The 24,805-nt window shown below is 42.9% G+C and overlaps 1 protein-coding gene across 11 annotated transcripts in view; it reads left to right on the top strand.

Annotated features, from left to right (window-relative positions):
- Positions 1-24,805, top strand: part of TEAD1 (TEA domain transcription factor 1) — a 270,375-nt gene that overhangs the window by 69,916 nt on the left and 175,654 nt on the right. For 6 of the 11 annotated variants that reach the window (XM_012456636.3, XM_021675161.2, XM_012456635.3 and 3 more), the window contains exon 2: positions 21,110-21,365. In XM_012456636.3, the coding sequence (XP_012312059.1) occupies positions 21,209-21,365 (157 nt within the window). In that variant the 5' untranslated portion in view covers positions 21,110-21,208. Of the gene's footprint in view, positions 1-2,145; positions 2,165-4,335; positions 4,404-9,962; positions 10,064-21,109; positions 21,366-24,805 lie in introns of those variants that run through there. The other 5 variants (XM_064365165.1, XM_064365164.1, XM_012456638.3 and 2 more) reach the window with 3 other exon arrangements.

Below are 24,805 nucleotides of genomic sequence, written 5' to 3'. Positions count from 1 at the left end.
CTCTTATAGTGGCCTGGAATTTGGAGTATATTTTTCTGTAATGGAGATGTGGGAGGGTATTGTCTTTGAGCTGATTCCAAAGTGGGCCATGGTCCAGCTGTGGGGCTGGGCAGTGCTATAATACGTCCAGGCTAGCACCTTCTTGGTTTTCAAAGTCCAATTATAGAGACCTCTTGTTTATCCTTGTCTTTCTCAGCTGGTGTTCCTGCTTTGGCATCCCTAAGAGAAGATGGTTTAAAAACATTTAGAGGAAATGAAACTCTGTTCCACACACTAGTTACCTGTTCCCCTTCACAGAAAAAGGCTTAGTTTAGCAAAGAGAACTAAACGTAGAGATTATGCTTCTAAATGCATAGCTCATTGACAGCACTCAATAAATGTTGCTTTTATTAGTATTACAGGTAAGCCAATACGAGGGTAACCTGGGCATAGGGTAGGCAGGACGTGACTCTTCTCTTATCCCCAGACTTAGTATTTCAGTATTTTTGCTGAGAATCTGGTTGATGATCTGAAAGTTCCTCAAAGTCTCCTGTGATCTAAGCAGACAGCTTTTATCCTTGGGGAACCATTGTAATTGGTATTAGTACTAGGTTCATTAATCTTATGATTATGGAGTTCAGCTTAGTCCAGCATAACTCACTATGCTTTGTAGAGAATAACTTAGCAGGAACAGCCCCCTGCTACGTAGTTGCTTCCTAATAATTGTTAATTTTGGTTTAACAACTAAAGTATTAGGGAATCTGGTGACTTTAAGAAATAGTATTGAAGTGGTGGTAATTAAGATTTTAAAAGTTGCCTCTATGACAAATGAAATAGATTTAAGCTGGGGGGAAATGGTTACCCATCAACAGGGGTGGTATTTAGAATATTTAACAACCACAAACCACTGCAGGCCCCCAGATGTGCCAGACACCTATTCTTGTTGAATAGTGAGGAGGCCTTGGGGCACTGCGAGGAGACAGAGCATTCAGGGGGGGATTGGGGCACTGAGTCTTTCCACGCTCTTGTGGAAGTATTTCAGTATTTTAAACAACTGGTATAGCTGAACCAGTCGGGTACTGGAGGTGGTGTAGGAGAGAGTGTCTGAAATTGGCAGATATTCAGAGGTGTTGATAGATTCTTCACTTGTCTTCTTTAATTAATTGCTGAGAGAATGTTAGTTGCACTAGGCCCGATTATCCCCAAAGGCTCTTGGAAAGTGTCACATTACAATTTAGGTTTGTCTATTTAGAAAGCCCTGAGACATATCCATTTATTCAGAAAATACTGACTGTGTATACAATGTGAGAGGTCCCCAGTCTGTATCGGTGGCCTTGAAATTGTTCCTGCTCTTTTACTATAGACTAGGAATCTGTCCTTGAGAAAGGATTACAAGGATATTTGCTGCAACAGTGAAAAGTTGGGCAAAATCTCAATGTGCAAGCATGGGGAAAGAGCTAAGTCATAGCATATCCTCCACCCAGAATATTATGTACCTCTTAATAAGTTTTCAGGACTTAGGAACTAATTCTGACTGTAAAATGTTAGGTGGGCAACAAAAACCTAAAGGAATGATTAGTGTAAGGACATCAAAATGCATGGTTAGCACTGATTATTATTTGATGGTGGAATATGGGTAAAGTTAATTTTCTTTATGGATATTTCTATGCATTTCACTTTTTTTGGTCATCTGTGGGTATTAACTTTATAACTAGAGGTGTTCCATTAGTATTTTTTTAAAACCCGATTAAAAATTTAAAAATTATTGTGTAATTAGTGAGTGGGTGAGCATGTTGGATTTAAACTTGGAGAAGCACATTTGGAGGTTGTATTTATCTCCTGTAAGAAAGCTGCTGACTCGGTGGGATAAAAATAAGAGGCCTTGGTCAGCCTCCTGGCGTTGAGGCACCTGGCTCCCCCAGGCTTCCAGACTGCTAGTTCTGAGAGGCCCTAATGGGCTTGTTGAAAGGCTCTACTTGGCTTCTTATTAATGTCCCTCCCTGAGCAGTGCTCTGCTCTGCTGGCTAACCTTGTCAGAAGGTTACCCACGGCTCTCCAGGGCTCGGCTAATTTTAAACCTGGTCAGGCAGTGTGGTGGCATTGCTCTGCAGAGACATGAACAGCTTCCCTGGGTGACACCACTGGGGAAAGATGAGTTGAGTCCACGGTTTTTTCTCATCCTCCTGTAAGTGACCAGGCACGCTGAACAAGCAAACAGAGCTGGGATAATAATGAGAGCTTTTATGGTAAAAACCAGGATTATTAAAGATCTTTTAGCAATATCAATGCTGGTTGATAATTGCACAGTCTGATATGCCCTGCATGAACTGTGTTAATTCTGACCACACTGGGAATAGCAAGGTGAATGAGATCCTCTCTTCTGGGAACTAGGCTTTGGCTGCTTTTAAAGACAGAATGAAACTGCAGTGAATTTCACTATTTATATGGTATTCTTTTAAATTTTCAGAACTCAAAGTCCACTGGTGATACGTTCTTCTATGAAGTTTTTGATCAATTTGATTGGAAGAGGGCTATTTCTGAAAAGCTAAAAAAAATTTAAAAACATAGAATCGCTGCCTGTCTGCATGTCAACTGCTGGTCTGGCTGCCACTAAAATTGTCATTTTAAAGGCTATTTTTCTTTTTTGAGTATTTGCAATAGAGTCTTGTTCAGAATACGGCTGTGTCTTACACGTGCAACCCTGTATTGTAAAATGAAACGTAAATCAATAACTGCAAAATAATGTGACAATTGAGAACCTTTTGCCTATCAAAATTAATTTTTTTTTTTTTTTTTTTGAGACGAGTTTTGCTCTTGTTACCCAGGCTGGAGTGCAATGGCGCGATCTTGGCTCACCGCAACCTCCACCTCCTGGGTTCAGGCAATTCTCCTGCCTCAGCCTCATGAGTAGCTGGGATTACAGGCACGCACCACCACGCCCAGCTAATTTTTTGTATTTTTAGTAGAGACGGGGTTTCACCATGATGACCAGGATGGTCTCGATCTCTTGACCTTGTTATCCAGCCGCCTCGGCCTTCCAGAGTGCTGGGATTACAGGTGTGAGCCACCGCGCCCGGCAAAATTAATTTTTTTAAAAACTTAGCCCATATTTTTCCCTTAGAATTTTTTTGTCTGTCTGCCTTTCAACACCTTCAGGTTGTGAATCTAAATGTGCCTATTAGAGTTGGCTCTGTCTTCTCCTGCCAAGGCATTCACAGCTTCTTTGGCACATAAGGGATTATAATGGGAAACCCAGTCCACCCAGTGGATGGCCTGTTCTTGAGGCTTACCTGCCTGGCTTAAAGAAGTGTATCTTTTCTTGTAGCTGGGCCTATACCCACCCAATCATAAAACAGTTGCTAGGAGCAAATTAAAGAGACATTGTGTTTGGAGTGAACCAAGATGAAAGAACAATAGATGGAGAATCAATACCCTGCTAACTCCCTACAGTGATTGAAGTTAACTTTATTTGAAATATCTAGGCTGGGCCAGACCACATCAAGCTAGCAGCATTCTTGCACGAGAGTAGCACGGGGGTGAACTTTGATTTTATTTTAGGGAAGAAGAAAAAATAATGAATAAATGCTTTTTATTAGCCTCCCCCGCCCCCCCGCTTGAAGTCCTACCTCCTCTACAGTAAACCTAATTAGCTTTGACATGTTTGGATGTAGTTTTGAGAAAATTGAAGCTGAGTAATATTAGGAATTTGTTGAGTGAAAATACTTGTTAAAACCTTCATTGACCCAAATCTAACTTTTATACATGGTATTAAATAAGCAAACTAAAGAAAACTTCATCCCTGTCTTGCCCTAAAATAATATTTTTAAAAGCACGTTCAGAGTTGTTAAGTATGCTATAAATATGTTACTCTGATTGGATACTAAATGAGTTACTGAAGAGGCTGTGGTGGCGATATTGAGTGTAGTTATGAATTTAATGTTCATTTCTTAAAAACCAAGTCCTCTTTGACATATATTCAAAGGTCTTGCTTTTTTTTCCTTCTCCTGGGCTTCTCTTTCTCACCTCTGGGACACTTCCCTCTTATACTTGGCCTGCATGCCTGGTTTAGGCAGGCCCACTGTTATTTTTGTGGTAACCTGACACTTTGGGCCAAGCACAGCCCCCAGGCCCCTGTGGGAGGTGAACTGGCTGAGAGCTGAAAGGGCAGGCTCCAGGCTGCATTCTCCCAGGATGAGCCGCTGCTGAAGCAGGCTGGGCTGAGTGCTGTGGGCCGGCTGCAGTAGTGGCTGAGATGCCACAGACCGGAGTGGGGGGCTGGGGATCACCACTGAAGACCTCAGATTGTGGCTCAGCAGGTAGCAGGCCCTGCCTGAGGTTTTTAAAGGAAGGCGAAGTTGGTTGTTGAGGCTACAGACCAGGTAGTCAGGGTGTTTGGAAACCTGAGGAAGGTTTTATTGAGGCCGGTGAGTCTTTTATGCCACTCTATGGTTCTAGTCTAAGGTATGCCTGAGGCTGCCCTTGTAATTCCTTAGACAAAGATGTATTTCTTAAGAATCATCAAAATTGTATTAACATTTTAGGTTAAAATAAAGCAAATGGTTATTTGTTGCTGGGCTTGGGGTGCAAAAATGAATGGGAAATAGTGCCTGCCTTCGAAAATTTGCAGTATAGCAGGGAAGAAGGTGGATATAGAAGCAATAATTATTATTACTGTTAACATTCTTAATTTTTGAATTTTTTTGAGACTGAGTCTTGCTCTTAATTTAATTAAAAATTAAAAAAATTTTTTTGAGGCGGAGTCACCAAGGCTAGAGTGCAGTGGTGCAATCTTGGTTCATTGCAACTCTGCTTCCCAGGTTCAAGTGATTCCCCTGCCTCAGCCTCCCAAGTGGCTGGGATTACAGGTGCTTGCCACCATGCCGGGCTAATGTTTTCTATTTTTAGTAGAGATGGGGTTTCACTATGTTGGCCAGGCTGGTCTTGAACTCCTGACCTCAAGTGATCTGCCCGCATAGACCTCCCAAAGTGCTAGGATTGCAGGTGTGAGCCACCACGCCTGGCCTATTAGTTTTGTTGATCAACTATTTGAGAACCTACGGTGGCACAGTTAATACATACTACCCGTGCTAATCTCTAAGCATTTAGATAAGACAATATATGCATTGACTGTTGATGATTGAGATATTCTGTTATACTTTTCATGAATCTTCTCGTTTAATCTTTATAACAGGTGGCTAATATTGTTACTTTCCGTTTTCATGAAACACAGGCACAGGTAATAAGTGGAGGAATAAAAATTCAATCTGTTTGGGTTTCTAAAACTCAATATTCTCTTTATGTATATGTAACTACTCTGTCATATGGATTCTCCAGGTGCCCAAGGTGATCCCTGCAGTTCTTAGAAGTACTTACCAAGGACAATATTAGCAAACGTTTTGTGAGTTCCAGCAATCTGTCAGGTATTGGGAGAGCCCCAGGCACCTGAAGGAGTGGCGTAGGCAGCCAGCTGTGTCGGGGCTTCTTGGAGTGCGTGTGCAGCTGGAATGTTGGGGTCCTGGGTGGGTGGCTGGAGGAGCAGGCTGAGAACAGGTATGAAAAACCAGGGTGTCTCATAACGCAGTTGAATCCTGAATGATTAGGGATCTGCTGAATGACTTCAAGTGAGTGTATGATAAAAGTCCTATTTGCATTTTAGGAAAACCTTTCTGACTGCAGGATAGTGTAGGAGAGACTTGCTAAAAATACGTTTCCTGAGATTCTGATTCGTTATTTCTGGCATCAAAGCTGGCAATCTCTGTTTAAGAAGCCACCTATATCATCCTGTTTAACCAGGCTTGGGGACCAGGTTGTTGGCAGTAGTGAGAGAGTGTGGGGAGACAAGGGACAGCTCAGCTCTGGCAGAGGGCTGAGGCAGAGATGGTATGGTCCTTTCCTTGAGACAGGAGCAAAGTTAGTAGAGTAGAGAGGAGCAGAGGGGATCCAGGGGGACTAGGGGTTCAAGTGGACATTCTTGGTGATCATTTAGATCAGGAGGGAAGTGGGGGAACCTAGGATAAGACCCTCCCTTTGAGTGTTGCTCCAGCCAGTTTATCTGAGAAACAGGATCTCTGAGAGGAGGCTGTGGGATTGGGTTATTTCTCCAAGGACCTGGGAGTACTTTTGGATTTTCATGGGGCTTTTACAGGTAGATCTTTAATTAGCAGTGTGACTTTGAAGGTGTCAAGGACCAGTGTGCCGGAACTGTGTGTATGTGAGGATTTGCGCTGCTTTGTTTTGCCTGTAGTCATGGCCTCTCAAGTCATATCCCCTACATAGAGTCACTGTTAGGCAGTTGGACTGAGAGGGAATCTGTCCCTGGAAGTCTTTCCCAGAGGGAGGGTTTTAGTGGCCATTTGTAGGTATAATTGGAAATGGGTTACATTTTAATAAATGTAAGGGGCTGAGGGCTCATCTTGTTCCTCTACCAGGTTTAACAGAATCTGTACAAGGATGCAGCCTTGGAAGGAAATATATTACCCACCCAACTATGGCACCCGTTCCCCCGCCCCAACCTTTTTCCCTAAAGAAACTTCTGCATGTGTGCTGGGGAGCTGTAGAAATGTAGATTGAATCAAGATGTGGCCTTTGCATATTTGACTGAATTCAGTGGACTCCATTGCTGGGATTTGTCAGAGGGGAGGGAGAGGAGACTGCTGGCTGGAGAGAGCTCACAGCACCCTGGGCCATGGGAAGTGAAGGCAGGAGAAGGCAGGCCTGATGTCAGACATGAGTGCATCAGACTTTCTGTCCATACTTCTCTTAGGCTGGGGATCTTGCCCCCACTGAGTTCCCTTGCAGTGCTTGTGGACGTTTCAGAGCTGGTCCTGTGTCCACAGCAGGTGCTCCAGTAATATTTGTTCATTTTGATGAGTGGCTTAATTGTCTGATGGGGGAACAGTAGTTATTCACTTATCTGCCTCAGCCATTCTTCAACCAAAGTGTCAAGATTCTTTCTCTTGCTGAACTTGAACTGGATGTAAACCAAGGATCAGGTTTACATTTGAAGGATGAGGATGGGGTGTGGGTGGGGCTTTAATTGGCCCCTGAATTTGCATCTCTCAAGGCGAGACCTGTTTTGCAGCTGCTCCATCACTGTGTCATCATTAAATGGCAGATTGTATTTCTCGTTTGAAGGGTGGGGACTTGCTTGTGTCGGGGATCATTGGGAACCAGTGGACATTTGTGAACCGGCAGTGTTGTGTATTTTTGGTTAAATTCATGCATTGCCTCGTGTTGGCATTAGTTGGTATTCGCACATTGGCCAAATGCAGATGTGTGTGTTTCTGTGTAAGCATAGCAGCCTGCTTCCCATGCTGGGCTTGAGTGTGACCCTGCTATCAGCTCACAGCCTCTCTTTAGGGACAAGGGGAGTACATTGAATGCTTGAAGACAAAGTCTGATGAGGATTCATTAGAAGGGCTGAGTGACCAGGTATTGAGCAGAGTTAATCCCATGGCTCTAGGTTGTTTAAACAAACACACCTTTATACACTGTCATCGTCTTTGCTTGTATTAAAATGCCTTTATAAACTTGGAACACTTAAGGGAGGCATCACATTGTAATATTTCAGTTTAAAGAACTGTTCTGGCCTTGGAATTGGACCATATTGAAAATACTTATGATTTAAAAATTCTTATTCCAGATGTGTAACATTCTCGGTTCTTCACTCTTTATCTTCCCAAGTAGATAGACACACATACACACAACTTCAAGAGTTGCTCACACACTCCTGGTGTTTCTGGTGTTTTCCTGCTTTTTGTATGAAACAATACACCTTTCGTCATGGCCTGTGAGGCCCCCTGTGATTGGCTCAGCTTACATTTTCAGCCTCTGCTCTAGCCCTTCTGCCTTCTCACTTGGCTCTCTCGTCTCCACATCTCCTCCACTGATACTTGGCCTATAAGTCCAGCTCAACCTTTCAGACCAGCCTAAATGCCACCCTCCGAGAAACTTCATTGATCCGAGAGACAGAATAAACTTTTCCAGCACGGCTCTCTGTTGATTCCTCTATTGCAGCTGGTGACATATTTATTCACTTGTTCATTCATGTATTCACCCACTGACTCGTTATTTCCAGCAACCATTCAGTCTCTTCTGCGGAGCAGTTGCCATGTGCTAGGCATTCTGCTGAATGCGAGACAGAGAAAGATGACTAGGCTGGGTGAGGTGGTTCACGCCTGTAGTCCCAGCACTTTGGGAAGCTGAGGCAGGAGAATTGCTTGAGGCCAGGAGTTCGGAAAGAGCCTGGGTAACATAGTGAGGCTACGTATCTACGATAAAACCAAAATAATTAGCTGGGCATGGTGGCATTCGTCTGTAGTCGCAGCTACTTGGGAGGCTGAGGTAGGAGGGTGGCTTGAGCCCTGGAAGTTGAGGATGCAGTGGCCCTGTCTCAAAAAAAAAAAAACCCAAAAAACAAAAAAAAAAAAGAAAAAAAAAGGAGAGATGACTAAAGGCACGGACCCAACCCTTAAAGATCTCACAAACCCTCAAATTTGAGTGATGGATAAACGAATCATTTCTATCTGGTGAGTGAGTCAGTTCATTTGTACTGGCTGGCCAAGGTGCTACTACCTGTGGGAACACAGAGGAGTGGGGAAAGGTCAGGCCAGGCTTCCCACAGGAGGGGCTTTGAAGTCTTGCAGGAGAGGGTGCTTGTTGAGGACAGGGAACATGGTATCTTTATCTCCGTATCCAGTGCTTGGCACATATGGGTGAAGAGACGGGTGGGAGAGGCTTTCAGTAAATGCTTTACCACATCAAATTTAAACAGATAATTAGAAAACAGAAATACTTTCCCTTTCATGTTTACACCCCATCTTGTTTCGGAATCATTTTAAGGCACCATGCAAGACTGTAAAATAGCATAAATAGAAGGTGGGAGAAAAAGAAGAGGATAGAGGTGAAGACTGAAAGTGGACCTAGGAATGAGACCAAACTTGCTGACCAAAACCACCTGAGAGCTCTCTGAGGGGCCTGCCAGGGTGGCTCAGCGCACTTCGGTGCCTAGTGAGTAAAGGAAAGGCCAGTGGGTTGACCACGAGGTAGAAAACACATTGTGTTTTGTTTGCTGTAGAACTTTCCTTTGGGATCTTTGTAAAGAGCAGTCTCTGTGTGACTTGATGAGCCACGTCTTCTGCATCCTTGCAGTCAACATAGAGACGAATCTCATAGGCTGTTTCTTCTAATAACCTTTCGTATGCTGATGGCAGCACATCAAAGCGTAATTCAATAAAAGCAAATGTATTCAGAGCTCCTGGAATTAACTTTCTCTAAGGTAACAATAGAATCAGAAAGGCACTGAAACTGCAGGTTTTATTTATTTATTTTTTATTTTTTTGTAACTTTTATTGAAGTCCAACTTGCATATAGCAAAGGGCACACATATCATCAATATTGAGTCCCTTGTGTTTTTCCATTTGAATGCACTGGCCTCCAAAGCCATTGATCTGCACTGACATGACCAGAACCCCCTAAGCCTCCCCACACTCCCTTCCAATCAGTACTCTCAACTCCAAAGGGTCGTTATTACCCTGACTTCTAATAATGTAGATGAGTTTCGATAGTGTTTGAACTTGTTATGAATGGAGGCAGACAGTATAGTATATATTTCTTTGTATCTATTTTTTTTCCTCAGTATTGCATTGCTAGAATTCACCCACGTTGTTACTTGTAGTTGTTATTGGTTTGTATTCTCATTACTGTCCCATAGAACTTTCTGTGGCAGTGAAATGCTTTTTGTCTGTGCCATATGACACAGTAGCCATTAGGCACTTGTGAATATTGAGCTCATAAGATATGGGTAGTGCGACTGGACAACTGAATTTCTAATCTTAATAATTTACATTTAAATTCACAAATGTGTCTAGCGCCTACTGCATTGGACAGTGCAGTTGTATACCATTCTATTTTATGAATATGTTTCAGTTTTTTTTTTTTTGAGACAGAGTCTCACTCTCTCTCCTAGGCCAGAGTGCAGTGGCATGATCATAGTTCACTGCCTTTGATCTCCTGGGCTCAGGTGATCCTCCTACTTCAGCCTCTGGGGTAGCTGGGACTACAGGTTTGTGCCACCAACACCCAGGTAATTTTTTTCTGTTTTTTGTAGAGATGGGGGTCTCACTGTGTTGCCCAGCTGATCTCAATTCCTACTCTCAAGGAGTCCGCCTGTCTCGGCCTCCCAAAGTGCTGGGATTAAGATGTGCACAGTGCCGGGCTTGATTATGCTATAGTTTTTAATATCCTATCGTTAACAAAAATTTGGCTGTTTCTAGCTGTTACAAATAATGAAAATATAAACGTTCCTATACCTGTCTTTTGGTGAACATAAGCATGCATTTCTTTAGCATCTGTACCTGGGATTTGGAATTGCTGAGTCAGAAGGTATGCATATATAATCAGTTTTGGTATGTAGATATTGCCAAAGAGTTTTCCAGAATGATTGTACCAATTTGCACTCTCATCAGCTCTCTGAGAGTTCCATTTGCTCCATCTCCTTGAAAACCCTTAGTATTAGTAGTCTCTCTTTTTTTTAGTTCTTTTAGTGGCTTGATAGAGGTATCACATTGTTTTAATTTGCATTTCTTTAATAACTAAGTTGAACACCTTTTCATATGTTTATGGGCCATTTGGTTATGTTTTATAAAATACATTAGCTTTTTACTTTTTTTTAATTGGGTTGTCCGATTTCTTACTGTTTTGTAAGAGTTTCTGTAGGATGAAGGACATGAGTCTCTGTTGAATACATGTGTTGCAAATATCGACTTTGTGGCCTGCTTTTATTTTCTTAACGGTTCTTTCATGAAAGCAAGTTCTAAGTTGTGATGTAATCCAGTTTATCATGTTTTCCCCTCCTGATTAGTGCTTTTGTGTCCCTTTAAAGTAATCCTTGACTACTTTATGGCCACGTAGGTAATCTGCTAAGTTTTCTTCTAAATTCTTTATTGGTTTTTTACTTTCAGATCTAAAATCTATTTCAGATGGATTGTAAAGTATGTGGGGTGGGGCAAGTTTTACTTTTTCGTATGGATATCAATGAACCTGGCTCATTTACTGGAAAAAAAAAGACCTTTTCTCAGGGTAATACAGTGTCACTTTTGTTACAGATCAAGTCAACGTATGTGTATGAGTTTGTTTCCAGACGTTTTATTCTGATCCGTTGGCCTATTTTCTATGTCTTTGTGCCAGTACCATACTATTAATGACTAAGCTTTGCATTGAGGTTTCATATTGGGCAGTGCAAGTCATTCCGCTTTGTTTTTCTTCAAGATTGCACAAGACCTGCATTTATTCAAACAGGTTCATTTTATTTGTTATTTTATGTTGTCTCACTTTTATCCAGCATCCCAATGTTGCTTGAGATACAACTGTCCTAGGCTGTAGAGGTCACACAGGCTCTGCTTCTGCCCCAGAGGAGTTTTACGATCATGTTTTGGTACTCAGAAATATCCACGTATCATTTGGGTGGGCTGTGAGGATCTGTGTTCTCAGATCCATTAGAAATGGGTAAAGGCAGATAGACCAGATCTGATAACACCCACACAAGAGAAAGTGACAGCCGGATTTCTGATAGTCTAGAGGTTGGGAAGGAAAACAATATGATGAATTGTGGTTTTGGTTCCCTAGGTTGACAGGAAAGAGGAGCTTTTTTCCTTTTGGGTATGTTACAGCCTAGATTTTGGATCCTGATGTGAATGCTAATGAGATCCATTTGGATCCATTAGATCTTCAGAGCATTGAATGTCAGAGGCTGTGGTCAAAGGACCAGAGCAGGGCTTGACCTTTGCAGTTCAGCTCTTTAAAATGCCATCTTGATTGAGGTTTTCCTTGTTGATTGGCTTATGACTCAACCAGGAGTGAAGTGTAGATTTCCCTATTGCTTCTCTCCCCAAACCCCAGAATGAGAGAAGCATCCAACGTCATAGAAGCTGGTGGAGAAGCCCTGGACTATTTTTGTATGCAAAGTAGGGAGGGCCGTTTCAGATGCAGCACAATTAGAATTCTGAATCAGCCAAGGGGACTGCATCTGGACAGGTTACTGCTGGGACCTGGAGTGAGACCAGTGCCAACATACCATTTAAGTTGGCTGTCAACAGACTATGTAACATTGGGTGAGTCTCCCCTGGCCTTTAGTAGGCAGGGATGACTCCTCAGGCATGTACCCATAGACTTGCCTCTTGGGGAGCCAGTGCTGTGATGGTATAGGACCCATTTCTAGGCTTTCCATCAATCATGAAGCTGAGGGAGACTTTTTGAAATGTTGTATATACTTTTATTTATTTTATATGTTGATGTCTTTTTACATGTGAACTTTCTACTTGTGATTTTTACTTTATGCTTATTGTCATTTAAAATACTGAGTTATAATAATAGGATGGTGACTCTTACCAACTAAGAAAGTGATGTGATTCGTAGGTTAGTGGCTAAAAAGTATTATTTTCCTGATGTTTTCTTTATTTTTAGTAAGCAGTATGGTTGGTTAGTCTACCTGAAGTGTATGTTCACTCTACAGGCCTGTTGGAATTGGGGAGTTAGTCTTAAGGTTTTCTTTGGACTGCTACTCCTGGGAAACACTTACGAGTTTTCCTTTTGAAATACTGACAGCTACTTACTGCTAACAGTTGGGGCATTTGCTCTCTTAAAGTAGGAGAAGAAGCTCTGTTTCTGGGGTTGAAATGTGTTTCCTGATTTTAAGTTGTCCATATCCCAGGGTGGGAGCATCTTGGGCTCTGAGACTTGGGCTATGAGTCATGTCCTCTGGCTCATGCTCACTTTGCGAATGCACTGTCTTGATAATCAGATCTTTGCTTTGGAATGGTCAGATGGGATAGATTGCCTGAAGCTGGGGCTGTGGCCTTGTCCTTTTGAAGGAGTCCACTGATGAAGAACAACAATGATCAGCTTGACTGGTGTTAGTGACAGGAGAAAGGAAGGGGCAGGATTTCTGTTCTCAATGGCTAACAGATTCATTAAGGGGATGGTGTCGGTGATTCCCCTAAAGGCTGGTAGTGCAGAGTGGTCCCATCAGAGCTGCATAGCATGAAATCAATCAGAGCTTTTCTTGAATTGTCACCTGGGCAAGTACTTAGGGCTGATGGAGCGGAGAATTAATCAGAGATTCTCAGGAGGGTAATGCTAAGTCCTTTAATGGGATGCTCAGCATTGGGGCTTGGTGAAGAGATATTGGCTTGTTGATGGGATTCTGTTGACACGGAAGTGATTTTTGAAAACGAGAAGGAGTAATTATCCACTCCTCCCTGCTGAAATTAGAGGGAACCTGTTAGCAGTTGGCACCAAGGCTCACTGGCTGCTACTGTCATAGTGGCAGAGGTTGCCTCAGTTCTCAGCCTCAGCATTCCCTGAGAATCTGCCCTGTCTCTGACAATGACATACTTTCTGCACTTCCATTTCTTTTGTGGTTGCCTACAAAATCCAGGCTGCCCATCTTCACCTGTGTTTTTCTCAGGCCACTTGTTGGCAAGGTTGGCTAGTGTCTGAAATGGTAGGAAAATAGTAACACAACCCACTTTACATATGCAAAACCAATTAACCATTATTTAGCGCCTGACATAGTGGTGAGTCAGGATCATCACTATTCATTAGGAATTAAGTAGACTGTGCTTGATGATGTCAGTTATGGACAGACCTGAGAATTCAGCACCTCCTACGTCCTCCTGTCTAGGGAGGGTATAGTGTGTCTGATATTCCTGCAGAATGTGCATTCTGTCTGGAAAATGACTCCTAGGTTCAAACTCTGTGAAGTGTAGGACTTTGGACAACTTATTTAGGTCTCTGAACCTCACAAGGTGGGGATTATACTGAAGGGGTAAGAGCAGCGATTAAATAAGATCCTCTAAGCAGAAGCTGCTGGCATTGTGCCTGACACCTAGTTCTGGGAGAAGGCTGAATTTGGTACCAGTTCACTTTGGGAGAAAAGCACTTTTTTTCCTCAGTCTTTTTGTTGGAGGGCAGGTTTATTCCTATGAGAGAAATTTGGACTTCAACTAAGATTACAGTGACCTTCAAGCCATCAGATGTTTGGTTGAGTTGTCCACTATAAATATCATTTCAACCATGTGATTCTCTTTCTAGAAACCCTAAAGTGGCTCTCAGTTGTACTGACTTCTCTCTCTTCCTGGGCTATTAGTGCCTATCCCGTTGCCACTGCCTGTATGCTGCCCTTTCCGCTCACCCGATCACTCAGGTTTGCTTTGTTACCATTTGTCATCTCTTCGAATTTCTTCCTTGGCTACCTCCTTGGCTTCTGCTCTTTACTCCCTGGCCACTCTGCCTCCCTTATAGCTTTCCCTGTAGCTGTCACCCTCTGGTTCTGTTCTTTTCCAGTCATCTAAAGGGAAAGGGAAATGGAGAAGGTAAAATACATTATCTCAAAAATTACTATTCTCCTTAAATAAGATTTGCTTGTGATAAAAGAAGGTTATCTCTTAAAGGACCCAAACCTTATTCATCCCTCTAACACAGAAGGTCTATTAGCTGCCAATAATTGTGATTAAAAAGCTAACACAAGAACAGAAAACCAAACACAGCGTGTTCTCACTCATAAGTGGGAGTTAACAATGAGAACACATGGACACAAGGGAAGGGAACATCACACTCTGGGGCCTGTCAGGGGTTGGGGGGCTGGGGAGGGATGGCATTAGGAGAAATACCTAATATAGATGACGGATTGATGGGTGCAGCAAACCACCATGGCTCTTGTGTACCTATGTAGCAAACCTGCACGTTCTGCACATGTGTCTCAGAACTTATAATAAAAAAAGAAATTGGATCAGCCAGCCAACTCTTCATTATTTACACTGTGCCTGGCTTAAAGTCTGTCTCCTTGTGTCCTCCTAATTTGGCAATTTCCTCTGGGTCTCTTACTGCTCATTGAAACTTTGGCCAGAGTCAGGAATGTGAAAGTAGCTGAAACACTTCCTTTTCTTGTGGAAATGTTGGGTGATAAGCTCAGTCATGTTGTTATCAAAGAATATTTGTGTTCCTTTTATTGGTTGTTGGTTCCTTTTTTTTTTTTTGTTGAGAGAGAGAGTCTTGCTCTGTCTCGGGGTAGAGTGCAGTGGCCCGATCTTGGCTTACTGCAGTGTCCATCTCCTGGGTTTAAGTGATTCTCCTGCCTCAGCCTCACAAGTAACTGGGATTACAGGTGCCTGCCACCATGCCTGGCTAAGTTTTGTGTTTTTAGTAGAGACAGAGTTTTGTCATGTTGGCCAGGCTGGTTTCGAACTCCTGTCCTCAGGTGATCTGCCTGCCTTGGCCTCCCAAAGTGCTAGGATTACAGGTGTGAACGATTGTGGTTGAATATTTATATGTCAGGTATGGTACTGGCACTAGGGACACTGTAAGTGTAATATAGTCTCTGCCCTCAGGAAGGGTCACTGGGGTACAAGTGGGAGGAACAATGACAAACCAGCTCACGAAGTTTTTTTTTTTTTTTTTTCCTGTGATGGAATCTCACTCTGTTGCCCAGGCTAGAGTACAATGGCACAGTCTTGGCTCACTGCAACCTCCTCCTCCCAGGTTCAAACAATCCTCCTGCCTCAGCCTCCCAGTAGCAGGGATTACAGGGACCTGCCACCAGGCCCAGCTAGTTTTTTTGTATTTTTAATAGAGACAATGTTTTACCACATTGGCCAGGCTGGTCTTGAACTCCTGACCTCAAGTGATCCACCTGCCTCAGCCTCCCAAAGTGCTGGGATTACAGGTGTGAGCCTTGGCCTCCCAAAGTGTTGGGATTACAGGCCCGAACTCACTAGTTCTGTTATAGATAGAGTCTGTGGGATGACATGGTGATGAATGAATAAGTTGGCCTCCTCCAGGGTTAATGATGGAAATTGAGGCACACTGGAGCTACAAGTGCTGTGTGGTCCTGGGTTACCCAGGTGGACAGAGCCCTAACTTCATCCCAGCTTTTTTCCTGTGGCCTCCTAGAATATTGAGACACTGGCAAAAACAAGCCATATAATTTTTTTTTTTTTTTTTGGTGATCCTTGTGTTCAGTGATATCCTTGTGTTTCATTGATTATGAGGATTAGTTAAAATTAACTCTTTTACTTCAGAGCCTTTAAGTAATCTGAAAATGGATGAGAAACTGACATTATGAGAGACCCAGAGGAATTAAGATCAAGGGAGCAGCAAACTCCTGTGTTCTGCCTCATCCCTTGTTGAATAGAGTTGGAGTCAGAGCACCTGCATTTGACTGTCTTATCCCTGCCACCCCCCAGGCTTTTATACTAAAACGTGTATTGGTTGAATGCACGTGTGATATCTTAACTGTACTCATATTACTCTTTTTGAAGCCTCAGTAGGTTATGGTGAAAGAATGATCCATTTAGAGAATGTGGCTGTTGAGGCAGTTACCAGGATATTTGGGTCATAGTAACAGTTTGTTTTTGGAGTTTGTTTGGGAAAAATTTCAGGAATTAAGAATTCTTCAGAAAAGTGTTTCTGATGGAAACTGAGGCACATGGGGGCTACCAAATATACATATTTTTAAATGTATTTCCAACAAACAAGACTTTTCTGTTCTCTTTCCTTGAGGACATTCTGTGGAAAGGGTTATTACCCTGAACCACACTGCCCATAAGAATCTGAAAGCTGTTGAACCCGTGAATAAATTCAAATTTAGATTAGTGTTAGAAATAAAGGTGGTGTCACCAATTTCCATTTTCTATGCAGTCATTTGAAAACCTTGAAGAAGAGGATCCTTTGTAAATTGATTTCCCAAAGTGAACCATTAGATGAAGCTCTCTTATTTCTTCACCATCCATCACAAGGTACATAACATTGTCTAGGGAGGATGGACTTGGACATAAGTGAACACCTGTTCATGGTTTTACAGATGACAGAGCGCCTTCACTCATTATCTTTAAGGCAACCATATGGAATGGAGTCCCTCTACCCCTTAATCATTTTTCTGTATTGGGATTGAATTTAATTTGTTATCTGCATTTAACAAATGAAAACCTGAGCTTCTGAGAGAGTTATTAGGTTGACACCAAAGTAATTGCGATAGTTTTGAGCTCCATGGCTTGAGGGCGAGTAGGTTTGGAACCCAGATCTGTTGGGAGTCTTCATACCACCTCTCCTCCCTTTCCCTCCCATCTCTTGCCTTGATACTGTGTTCTTTATTTACTGAATTTAGTGAAAGCTGACTCTTTCACTCAAAGGATGTATATGTATGAGGAGGTAAAGATACAGCTCTGCAGGTACAGACATTGTGTGCATAATTCACTTGTTTAGATTTTAATGTTGATTATAATCAGGTGCTTGTTCCTATAGATTCAGAATCGAGATAATGCCTGGCAGTTAAGTATTTCCATGTGTTTTTAGGATTCTCCTAAAGTGTGGTTGATACTATCAGAGCCTCTAGATACAAGGCCAGTTTCCAGGATGAGTTGGAGTTTGAGCTGGGCTGGAAGGAACCTGAGGGGTGGAGTGCCAGGATGGTTATTTTGGTATCCAGTATGGGGAGCTTTTCTAAGCTAGCCCCAGTCTTGTGATTGGGAATTCTCTGCCCATTTAGGTCTTCATCGTGCGATGGGGTTGTAAAACCAAAGGTCTGTATAACTCTTTGAATTATGTATCTGCTAGTTCTTTGCCCATTGCTAGATTAGGTAATTCCATCCTGCTGAGTTCTAGTTGACCAGAAACTGCAAGAGCTGGGGCACACAGGGTCTTTCCCTTTGTAGTAAATGAATAAAAACATGTGAGCATTTAGAGCAGTGGCTGTACTTACTAAGTGGATAGATCAATTAATGCTAGTTAATACTGCATTCCCCCAAACAACCAGGAACTTGTGATTCATAGCTATAAAGGTAATTAGAAGTGGTTGTCTGCAAAGGTCTGCTGCCTGTCTTCTCCACAGCCTTCCCCTTATGGAGCAGTTCAAGTAGCAGAAATCGTTTTCTTATGTTGAGTCAGAATATTCTTTGGAACTTCCCCACAGTGGATCTGCATCCTCCCAATGTGACAAATAGCTCTTCAGAAGTTGTTCAGTGTCTCAGGACACTAAGTGTGCAGTTAGGATTCAGAAGAATCTTCCCATCTTTGGGCTGTGGGCTGAGGCTAAAAATGATAGAATTTAATAGGAATAAACATAAACTCCTGATTTTAGCTTTGAAACCAGTTGCACAAAAGACAAGATTCAGGGACAGCCCCTGAGGAGCAGGAGCTTAGAAGTTTAATGAAAAGTAAGTCCACCTCTGAGTGCCATTTATTGAGGGCCATTAAATGCATTCATGAGGGTGGGCAGAGGGATGATGGTTTCTAGTCTGGAAGACAGTTGGGATCCTGGGAGCTGCTCCTGTCATACCTAAATTGGTGTCTTAGGAGAGATTTGTTCCCTTGGAGGATGGGATATGCTCTCAAGGAATGGTTGTGTATATGTTAATCAGGAGGTGGGTTTTCACCTGATAGATGGAAGAATTTCAACATGTCAGCATGAAGTGGAGCAGTACTGAGAAGGTAATGAGTTCCCTGCTGTTGGTGGTGTTCAAGGGTAGACTCTGACCAGCTGAGTAGATTTTGAGGGGACTTCAAGCACTGAATGGGGGTCGTTGGCGTGTTTTGGTCTGGAGACTCCGGGGCTTGCAATTATATGAGAACATTCTTTTTAGGCAGTTGAAAGTCCCTTGGTCTCTTCAGCTGCTCCCGACTGTCCTGGATCCCATTGCCTGCCATCCTGACTGAGCACTGGACGTAACTACTATTTTAAAGTGCAGCTTCTTGGAGTAAATTCATACTGCTGTGAAATGCCCAGAGCTCAAGGACTGGCCTGTGGTTTTGTACGTGTGTGTTGTTTTTGTCTTTTGTTTTGTTTTTTGGGGGGGTAGAGTGGAGAGGAAGAAGGTGGGCTAGCCACTGCTCAAAGAGTTCACTCTTCTCGTAATTTATCTAATAAACTACTTTGGAGCTAGAACAGACTCTAGAGTATAGTTTAGTTTGAATTTTATAAGACTCTTAGATCCCAACAAAAATGGTAATAGTTTAAGAATTCAAAAAGCCCACACTGCAGGCATTGTCAGGTTCATCTGGAGGTCAGTCACAAAATGCTTTCTTGTGGCGTAATTTATACCTTCACATTTGGCAATTTTGAAAGTCCTGTGTAAATGTACATATGTTGGTAAGAGGTAGTAAATATTTTGCTGACAAGTTCTTTGAATGGTGGTTCAGTAGCAGCATTTAAAGGCAGCCAACCAGAGGGATTTTTTGTGTATTTTTTTTTTTTTAATCCAGGTGCTGCCAAGTCTACAAAGCTGTAAGGGAAGAAGCCAAAAGTACCCACTAGTTATATTTTACCATTAATTGTGTAGTATTCATGTGCTTCAGAGTTTCTGCACCTGGCATCTGTTGATATACACAGGTGGGGGAGGACAGGGGCACAGGATATAGTTGGGAGAGAGTGGGGAAGAAGACAGGTTGCTCGTTGTCAGGTGACGGCCCTGAAATATGGAGCAGTCCCTGGTGCCGGGCGGGGCCACCAGCACTTGCTTCCCTCCTGGGTGTCCATTTGTAATACTGCCTGGACTTGAGGGGGCGGGAAGGGGAGGAACCGTGGCCACATGAAGCCCTCCTTACTCAGGCCCTGGGCATCCTCTTTTTGATCACTCCTTTCCCCTCCTTTTTTGGGGGCCTTTGAATTAATGATCTGATGCCTTTTCAACAAAGGAATATTGATATGTTGATATGTCAGTGTGCAGAACAGCAGGGAGTACTGGATATAAGATCATTTTCATATTGGTGTTATGCCAATTTGACATTTGTTTGGAAAGCTTATCCCTTTATGACCGTAGGTTATATGCATAATTTAAGGGGAATAAATCTTTGATTTTTTTTTTCTTCTCTTTTTTTGGTTCTGTAATCATCATTGCTACAAAAAAAGAAAGTCTCCCCCACAGTTTTCATGTGGTCAGGAATTCAGCATAGGCTACGAGAGGGAGTGCTCCATGTCAATAGAGAATATTTCCACAGGTGTGCTAGGCACTTGTGATAGGTGTTGCAGGGAAGTCAAGACTGGGGACAACTTGGTCCCTACTTCAAGGTTGCAACCTAGTTGCTGAGAGTGGCAAAGTAACCTGATTCTACAGGGTAAAAGACCCAGAAATAAATGACATAGGTACAGGTCAGCTGACATTGCTGTCTCAGAGAAGGAGTATGTGTGATAGCAAAATTATCTCGCTCCCTCCTTCCCTCCCTCCCCTTGCATCTTGATGATCTCATATTGGGATAGTGAAACTGTCAGAGTTTCAGAGTTATGATGCCAGTTGCCATGGTGAAGTGGATTATTTTAAAAACTTTATGGCTCGGTGTGGTGGCGCATGCCTGTAATTCTAGCACTTTGGGAGGCCGAGGGTGGGCGGATCATGAGGTCAGGAGATTGATAAGGAGATTGAGACTATCCTGGCTAACATGGTAAAACCCTGTCTCTGCTGATATATATGTGTATATATATATAAAATTGGCTGGGCGTGGTGGCCCGTGCCTGTAGTCCCAGCTACTCAGGAGGCTGAGGCAGGAGAATCGCTTGAATCAGGGTGATGGAGGTTGCAGTGAGCCGAGATCGCCCCACTGCACTCCACTCTGGCAACAGAGCAAAACTCCGTCTCCAAAAACAAACAAAAAAAACCTTTATTTTATTTTCTTATAAATAACTTGTTCTGCTATGGAGATTTGATAATCATTTAGTGAAGTGCCCCTGGTAGATAGTAGGCACTCAGTAAATGGCTTTTGTGTGAATCACTGCAAACTTGCAACTCCGATTGAGTACTATTCTTCCATATAAATTTCCTCTTGTCTGTGAAGGCTATCCAGCTTCTGCCCACTGTTACATTTCTGTGTAGGTGCTTAACATGATGCTTAGAGAATAAAGCCACTTGGATCTCAAAATTCCATATTCTCCCCTAGGAGTTCTCCAAGCAAAGCTGGTGATTGCACCAAAATCTCAGAAATCACCACTAAAGAACTTATCCATGTAACCCAAAACCACCTGTACCGCCAAAATGACTGAAATAAAAATAAAAAGCTGGTGACTGAAGAACTTGCACTAGAGCTAGCAAGAGCATTATGATTGTGGTTACCACACCCTTACACTGTTGTTTGTTTTCTCTTTTAGGTTTATTTTCTTGAAAAGACTCCAGGCTTCGGCTTGGAAAATCCCACCGCCAAAATTGAGCCCAGCAGCTGGAGCGGCAGCGAGAGCCCTGCCGAAAACATGGAAAGGATGAGCGACTCTGCAGATAAGCCAATTGACAATGACGCAGAAGGGGTCTGGAGCCCCGACATTGAGCAGAGCTTTCAGGAAGCCCTGGCTATCTATCCGCCATGTGGGAGGAGGAAAATCATCTTATCAGACGAAGGCAAAATGTATGGTAAGTGGCCTGGAACGCTCTTTTAAAATATTACAACCTGTCGTAGGGGATAGATTGTAGCTGGTCTTCCAGCAAGAGCCATTCATTGGTTGGGGTTGAATGATATTTGTAGAATTTTAGTGGGTCATCCACAGGACCAGCCTTCAACTAAAAAGAAGAGTCAGTAAAGAAACTTTGAGAAATCACTCCCTGGGCTTTTCTTCTTCTACATGCTTAGTGGCATTACGTCAGAAACTCTAGGGGTCCAGGCAGGAACATAGATAGTTGCACTGGCAAATGCAGACACGGATTGGTGGGGAGGAGGTCTTCTAAACGCAGACCTGATTGCAAGGAAGCACTGCCACTTACCTCTAGATAACTGATGCCCTAGGAATGGGAGCCTGGTGCTGCCAAATCCCCTGATTGCTCACCACCCCTTGAGGAAGAGCCAGCAATCTAGATGCTTATATGAAATCTACTCTTTTTAAAAAGCCAGCACTTTTTTTTTTTTTAAGCAACTCTGTACAGGCCAGAGAAAACCTGTGCATGGGCTTGATCAGCCTCTGAACCACCAGTTTGCTCCTTTGCTGCCAGTTTGCAGTTGAATAGTCAGACAAGGCGTTAGCACCCCTGGGTCACTCTCAACCATCTCCCCTTCTTTGGGGGATGCCCTGCAGGGCATTCTGAAGGAAACACCAAGAGTGCCAAGGAGAGTGAGACCTGTTAACTAGCTGGCTCAGATGCCAAGGGCAACAACAAGGATCCACCTGCCAGTCCGGGGCTTGCTTGCTGGGTTTGAGCACCCCTTAACTTCCTTCCATAAATGCTTCCAGCTGCAGACCTGTACTTTTTGGCTGCTTACCTTTTGAGAAGCAGATGGCAGGTGTGGTTGCTTGAACATTCTGCCTGTCTAATTGAGCATGTTGAGTTGACAGAGTTTGCACTGTAGCTGAGTCTAAAAAAGACTTAAACACAACCTAAACTCAGAGAGAACTGGCTCAGTGATCTACTTAAGGTTAACTTATCACGGGAGTGATTTATTTGTAAGCAGTTTGAAGTCTTTTTCATAATACGGTGTTGTACCTTTAATACTGCACTTCCTCTGTCAGGAGCCATAGGAGGCTGTGGCTCCAACTAGCACACACTGCTAAGGAGAAAGCAGATGGTGGTGCAGCTGCCACCAGCTGTGCCCCCACCCCACCGTCCTCCTCTCCAACTTGGATGATGTAATGGAAACAAGGAAAATTTTGCTTTCTGCAGCACTGAAGCATCTCAGACTGTCACACACAGGGGAAAAGGAGATGCAAGCCTTCAGCATTTGTTGTATGCTTCCATAATATCCTTTATACCGTGGAAAGCTTCTTCATATCTGATGAAATGGACTGTGGATGAAACATCTCAGTCACTATGGGAAGAGAGTTTCAGGGCCCTCGATTTTCTATATGTCTGTATCTTTCCTGGGCTCTTCTTCCTCACCCTGGCAATTTGCTTTGTGGGTCTTGTTTTCATAGCTGAAAATGCAGTACCTCCCTTTCTTACAGTCAGAGAAAAGCATTTTAATCTTTGAAGCTTCTTTGAAGATGATTTTATTATGGGTAGTGAAACGTAACTTTGGGACACTACCTTGTACAACACTCATTTGTTTGCCCAAAAATTATTTTAATTTAAAACAAAGGTATAGTATTAGAAATCCCAGTTGGGCATAACTACTGCACTTCATTTCTCACAATAAATACTGAGAAAGGTATTGTCCTTTCAGGAATAAGATTTTGGGGCAGAGAACATAATTCAAAGCACAAGTTAACTTTTGTCAACTCCAATTTTGTTTTGTTCTCCATTGAGATTTTACTTTATTGGCAGCAGCCCTGGTGGGTTTAACCAATTCGCCTATAACCCAATTATAAAAATATTTCTGTGTGAAAATAATTGTATAAGAGCTCTATTGGTAATTGGGTCTCAGAGGCAGCAGGCTAGGAAGAACACTGAGAAGCTTTGGATTTGAGTAGTCGTATCGACAGTAAACTTGAACATTTTACCTTTGGTCTTCGTCTCAGTTTTCTCCTGTGTAAAATAAGATGGTATGGTAGTTGATGATGTCCATGGATCCTTTGGACTTTTCCATTTTGTGATGCTGTGGTTTTGTGACTTGTCGAGAGGGTCAGTTTTGCTGCTTGGGAGCCTAGCCTGTCTTGGGTACCTAGCGTAACTTAAGTTCTGAGTGCTTCCTTAGTGTGCATGGTTTTGATATATGGGTTCTTTTCTCCTGAACTCAGCAACACATTTAGTGACTTGTATTGGTGGCTAACCTGATTTAAAATGGGACAGTCCTTTTGAGCAAGCAGCATTAGGAATTTTAACTCATTTGGAAAGAACAGTCTTACTGATTGTGGGTTTAGTACACAGCCTGCAGGATTAGGTATCCTAATTGGGGCTCAGAAGATGCATAGGCTGTACTGTCCTGCAGCCGCCCCCACCTCCAGGCAGCTGTCTTGGGGAGGAAACATCCCCCCTGAACTCCCTCTCTCTGAGGAGCTTTGCTTCTACTGCTACCTTGGAAGGGAACTATGGTGGTTAATAGGGCTATGGGTGGTGGAGACTGGACCCCTTAAGAGGAACTGTCTTAGTTGCTTGGGAACTGCCTTTGACCTGGCTGTGACTTGGAGAATGAGAGAAAGATGACTTGGGAGCCTCCTCGGTAAGTCCCCAGCCACTCGAGAATTGAATCATATGAACAGTGTGGGGCCAGAGCTACCATCCTGGGCTTTTAGCCTGTTCCCCATCTTACCATACATGAATCAGGACACAAACCAGACCAGGAGTCAGGGTTTCTTAAGGCCTTAAAGAGCATACTTTTTCTTTAAGGATTTTGAAAATGAAAACATTTAAAGCATTCTTGGATTCCATGCAGTAAAATAAAAAATGATTTAGTCTTTTAGTGAAATACCAAGTTTTTTTTTTTTTTTTTACTTGAAAGGGTTATTCCAATATTTCAGAGCATTTGTAGAGTGCTTTGTGATATCACTAATCCTGAGCCATTGGAGAAGCAAGGTCAAGTGATTTATTTTGGTAATGAAATTTCCTTCATGGTTGGCAGTAGGGCAAATGCAATCTTATAGAGGAGAAAAAAGGACAACTCTCATTATGATGAGGTTTTGGCCACTGGAGTAGAGGGCTTAATTTGCTTTTTGCTAACTTGGTCTTTGGGTGAGCTGAGACTTGTTGCGTTTGGGCTCCGTGTGTGGTTAGGTGGCTCTCCACACCCTATGTGTAGACAGTCATTTTGGGGGATTTCTAGAAGGGATGTGAGACATCCTTTGACTTGGTTCCTAAGGGCATGTGTGCTCACTCCCTTGGGCTTTCTCTTTTTCTGTGCCTGTCTTTTCCATTTTTTGTTTTTACACAGCTGTGTGTGTGTCTCTTTCTGATAGATCGTGTGAGAGGAGATAGCAGGAGGACAAGAT

Source organism: Aotus nancymaae, unplaced genomic scaffold, assembly GCF_030222135.1.
Source record: "Aotus nancymaae isolate 86718 unplaced genomic scaffold, 86718_ANA_hifiasm-v0.15.2.pri h1tg000059l, whole genome shotgun sequence".
Taxonomy (NCBI): domain Eukaryota; kingdom Metazoa; phylum Chordata; class Mammalia; order Primates; family Aotidae; genus Aotus; species Aotus nancymaae.
The sequence above is the reverse complement of the archived record's forward strand: the minus strand, read 5'-3'. Positions and strand labels throughout refer to the sequence as shown.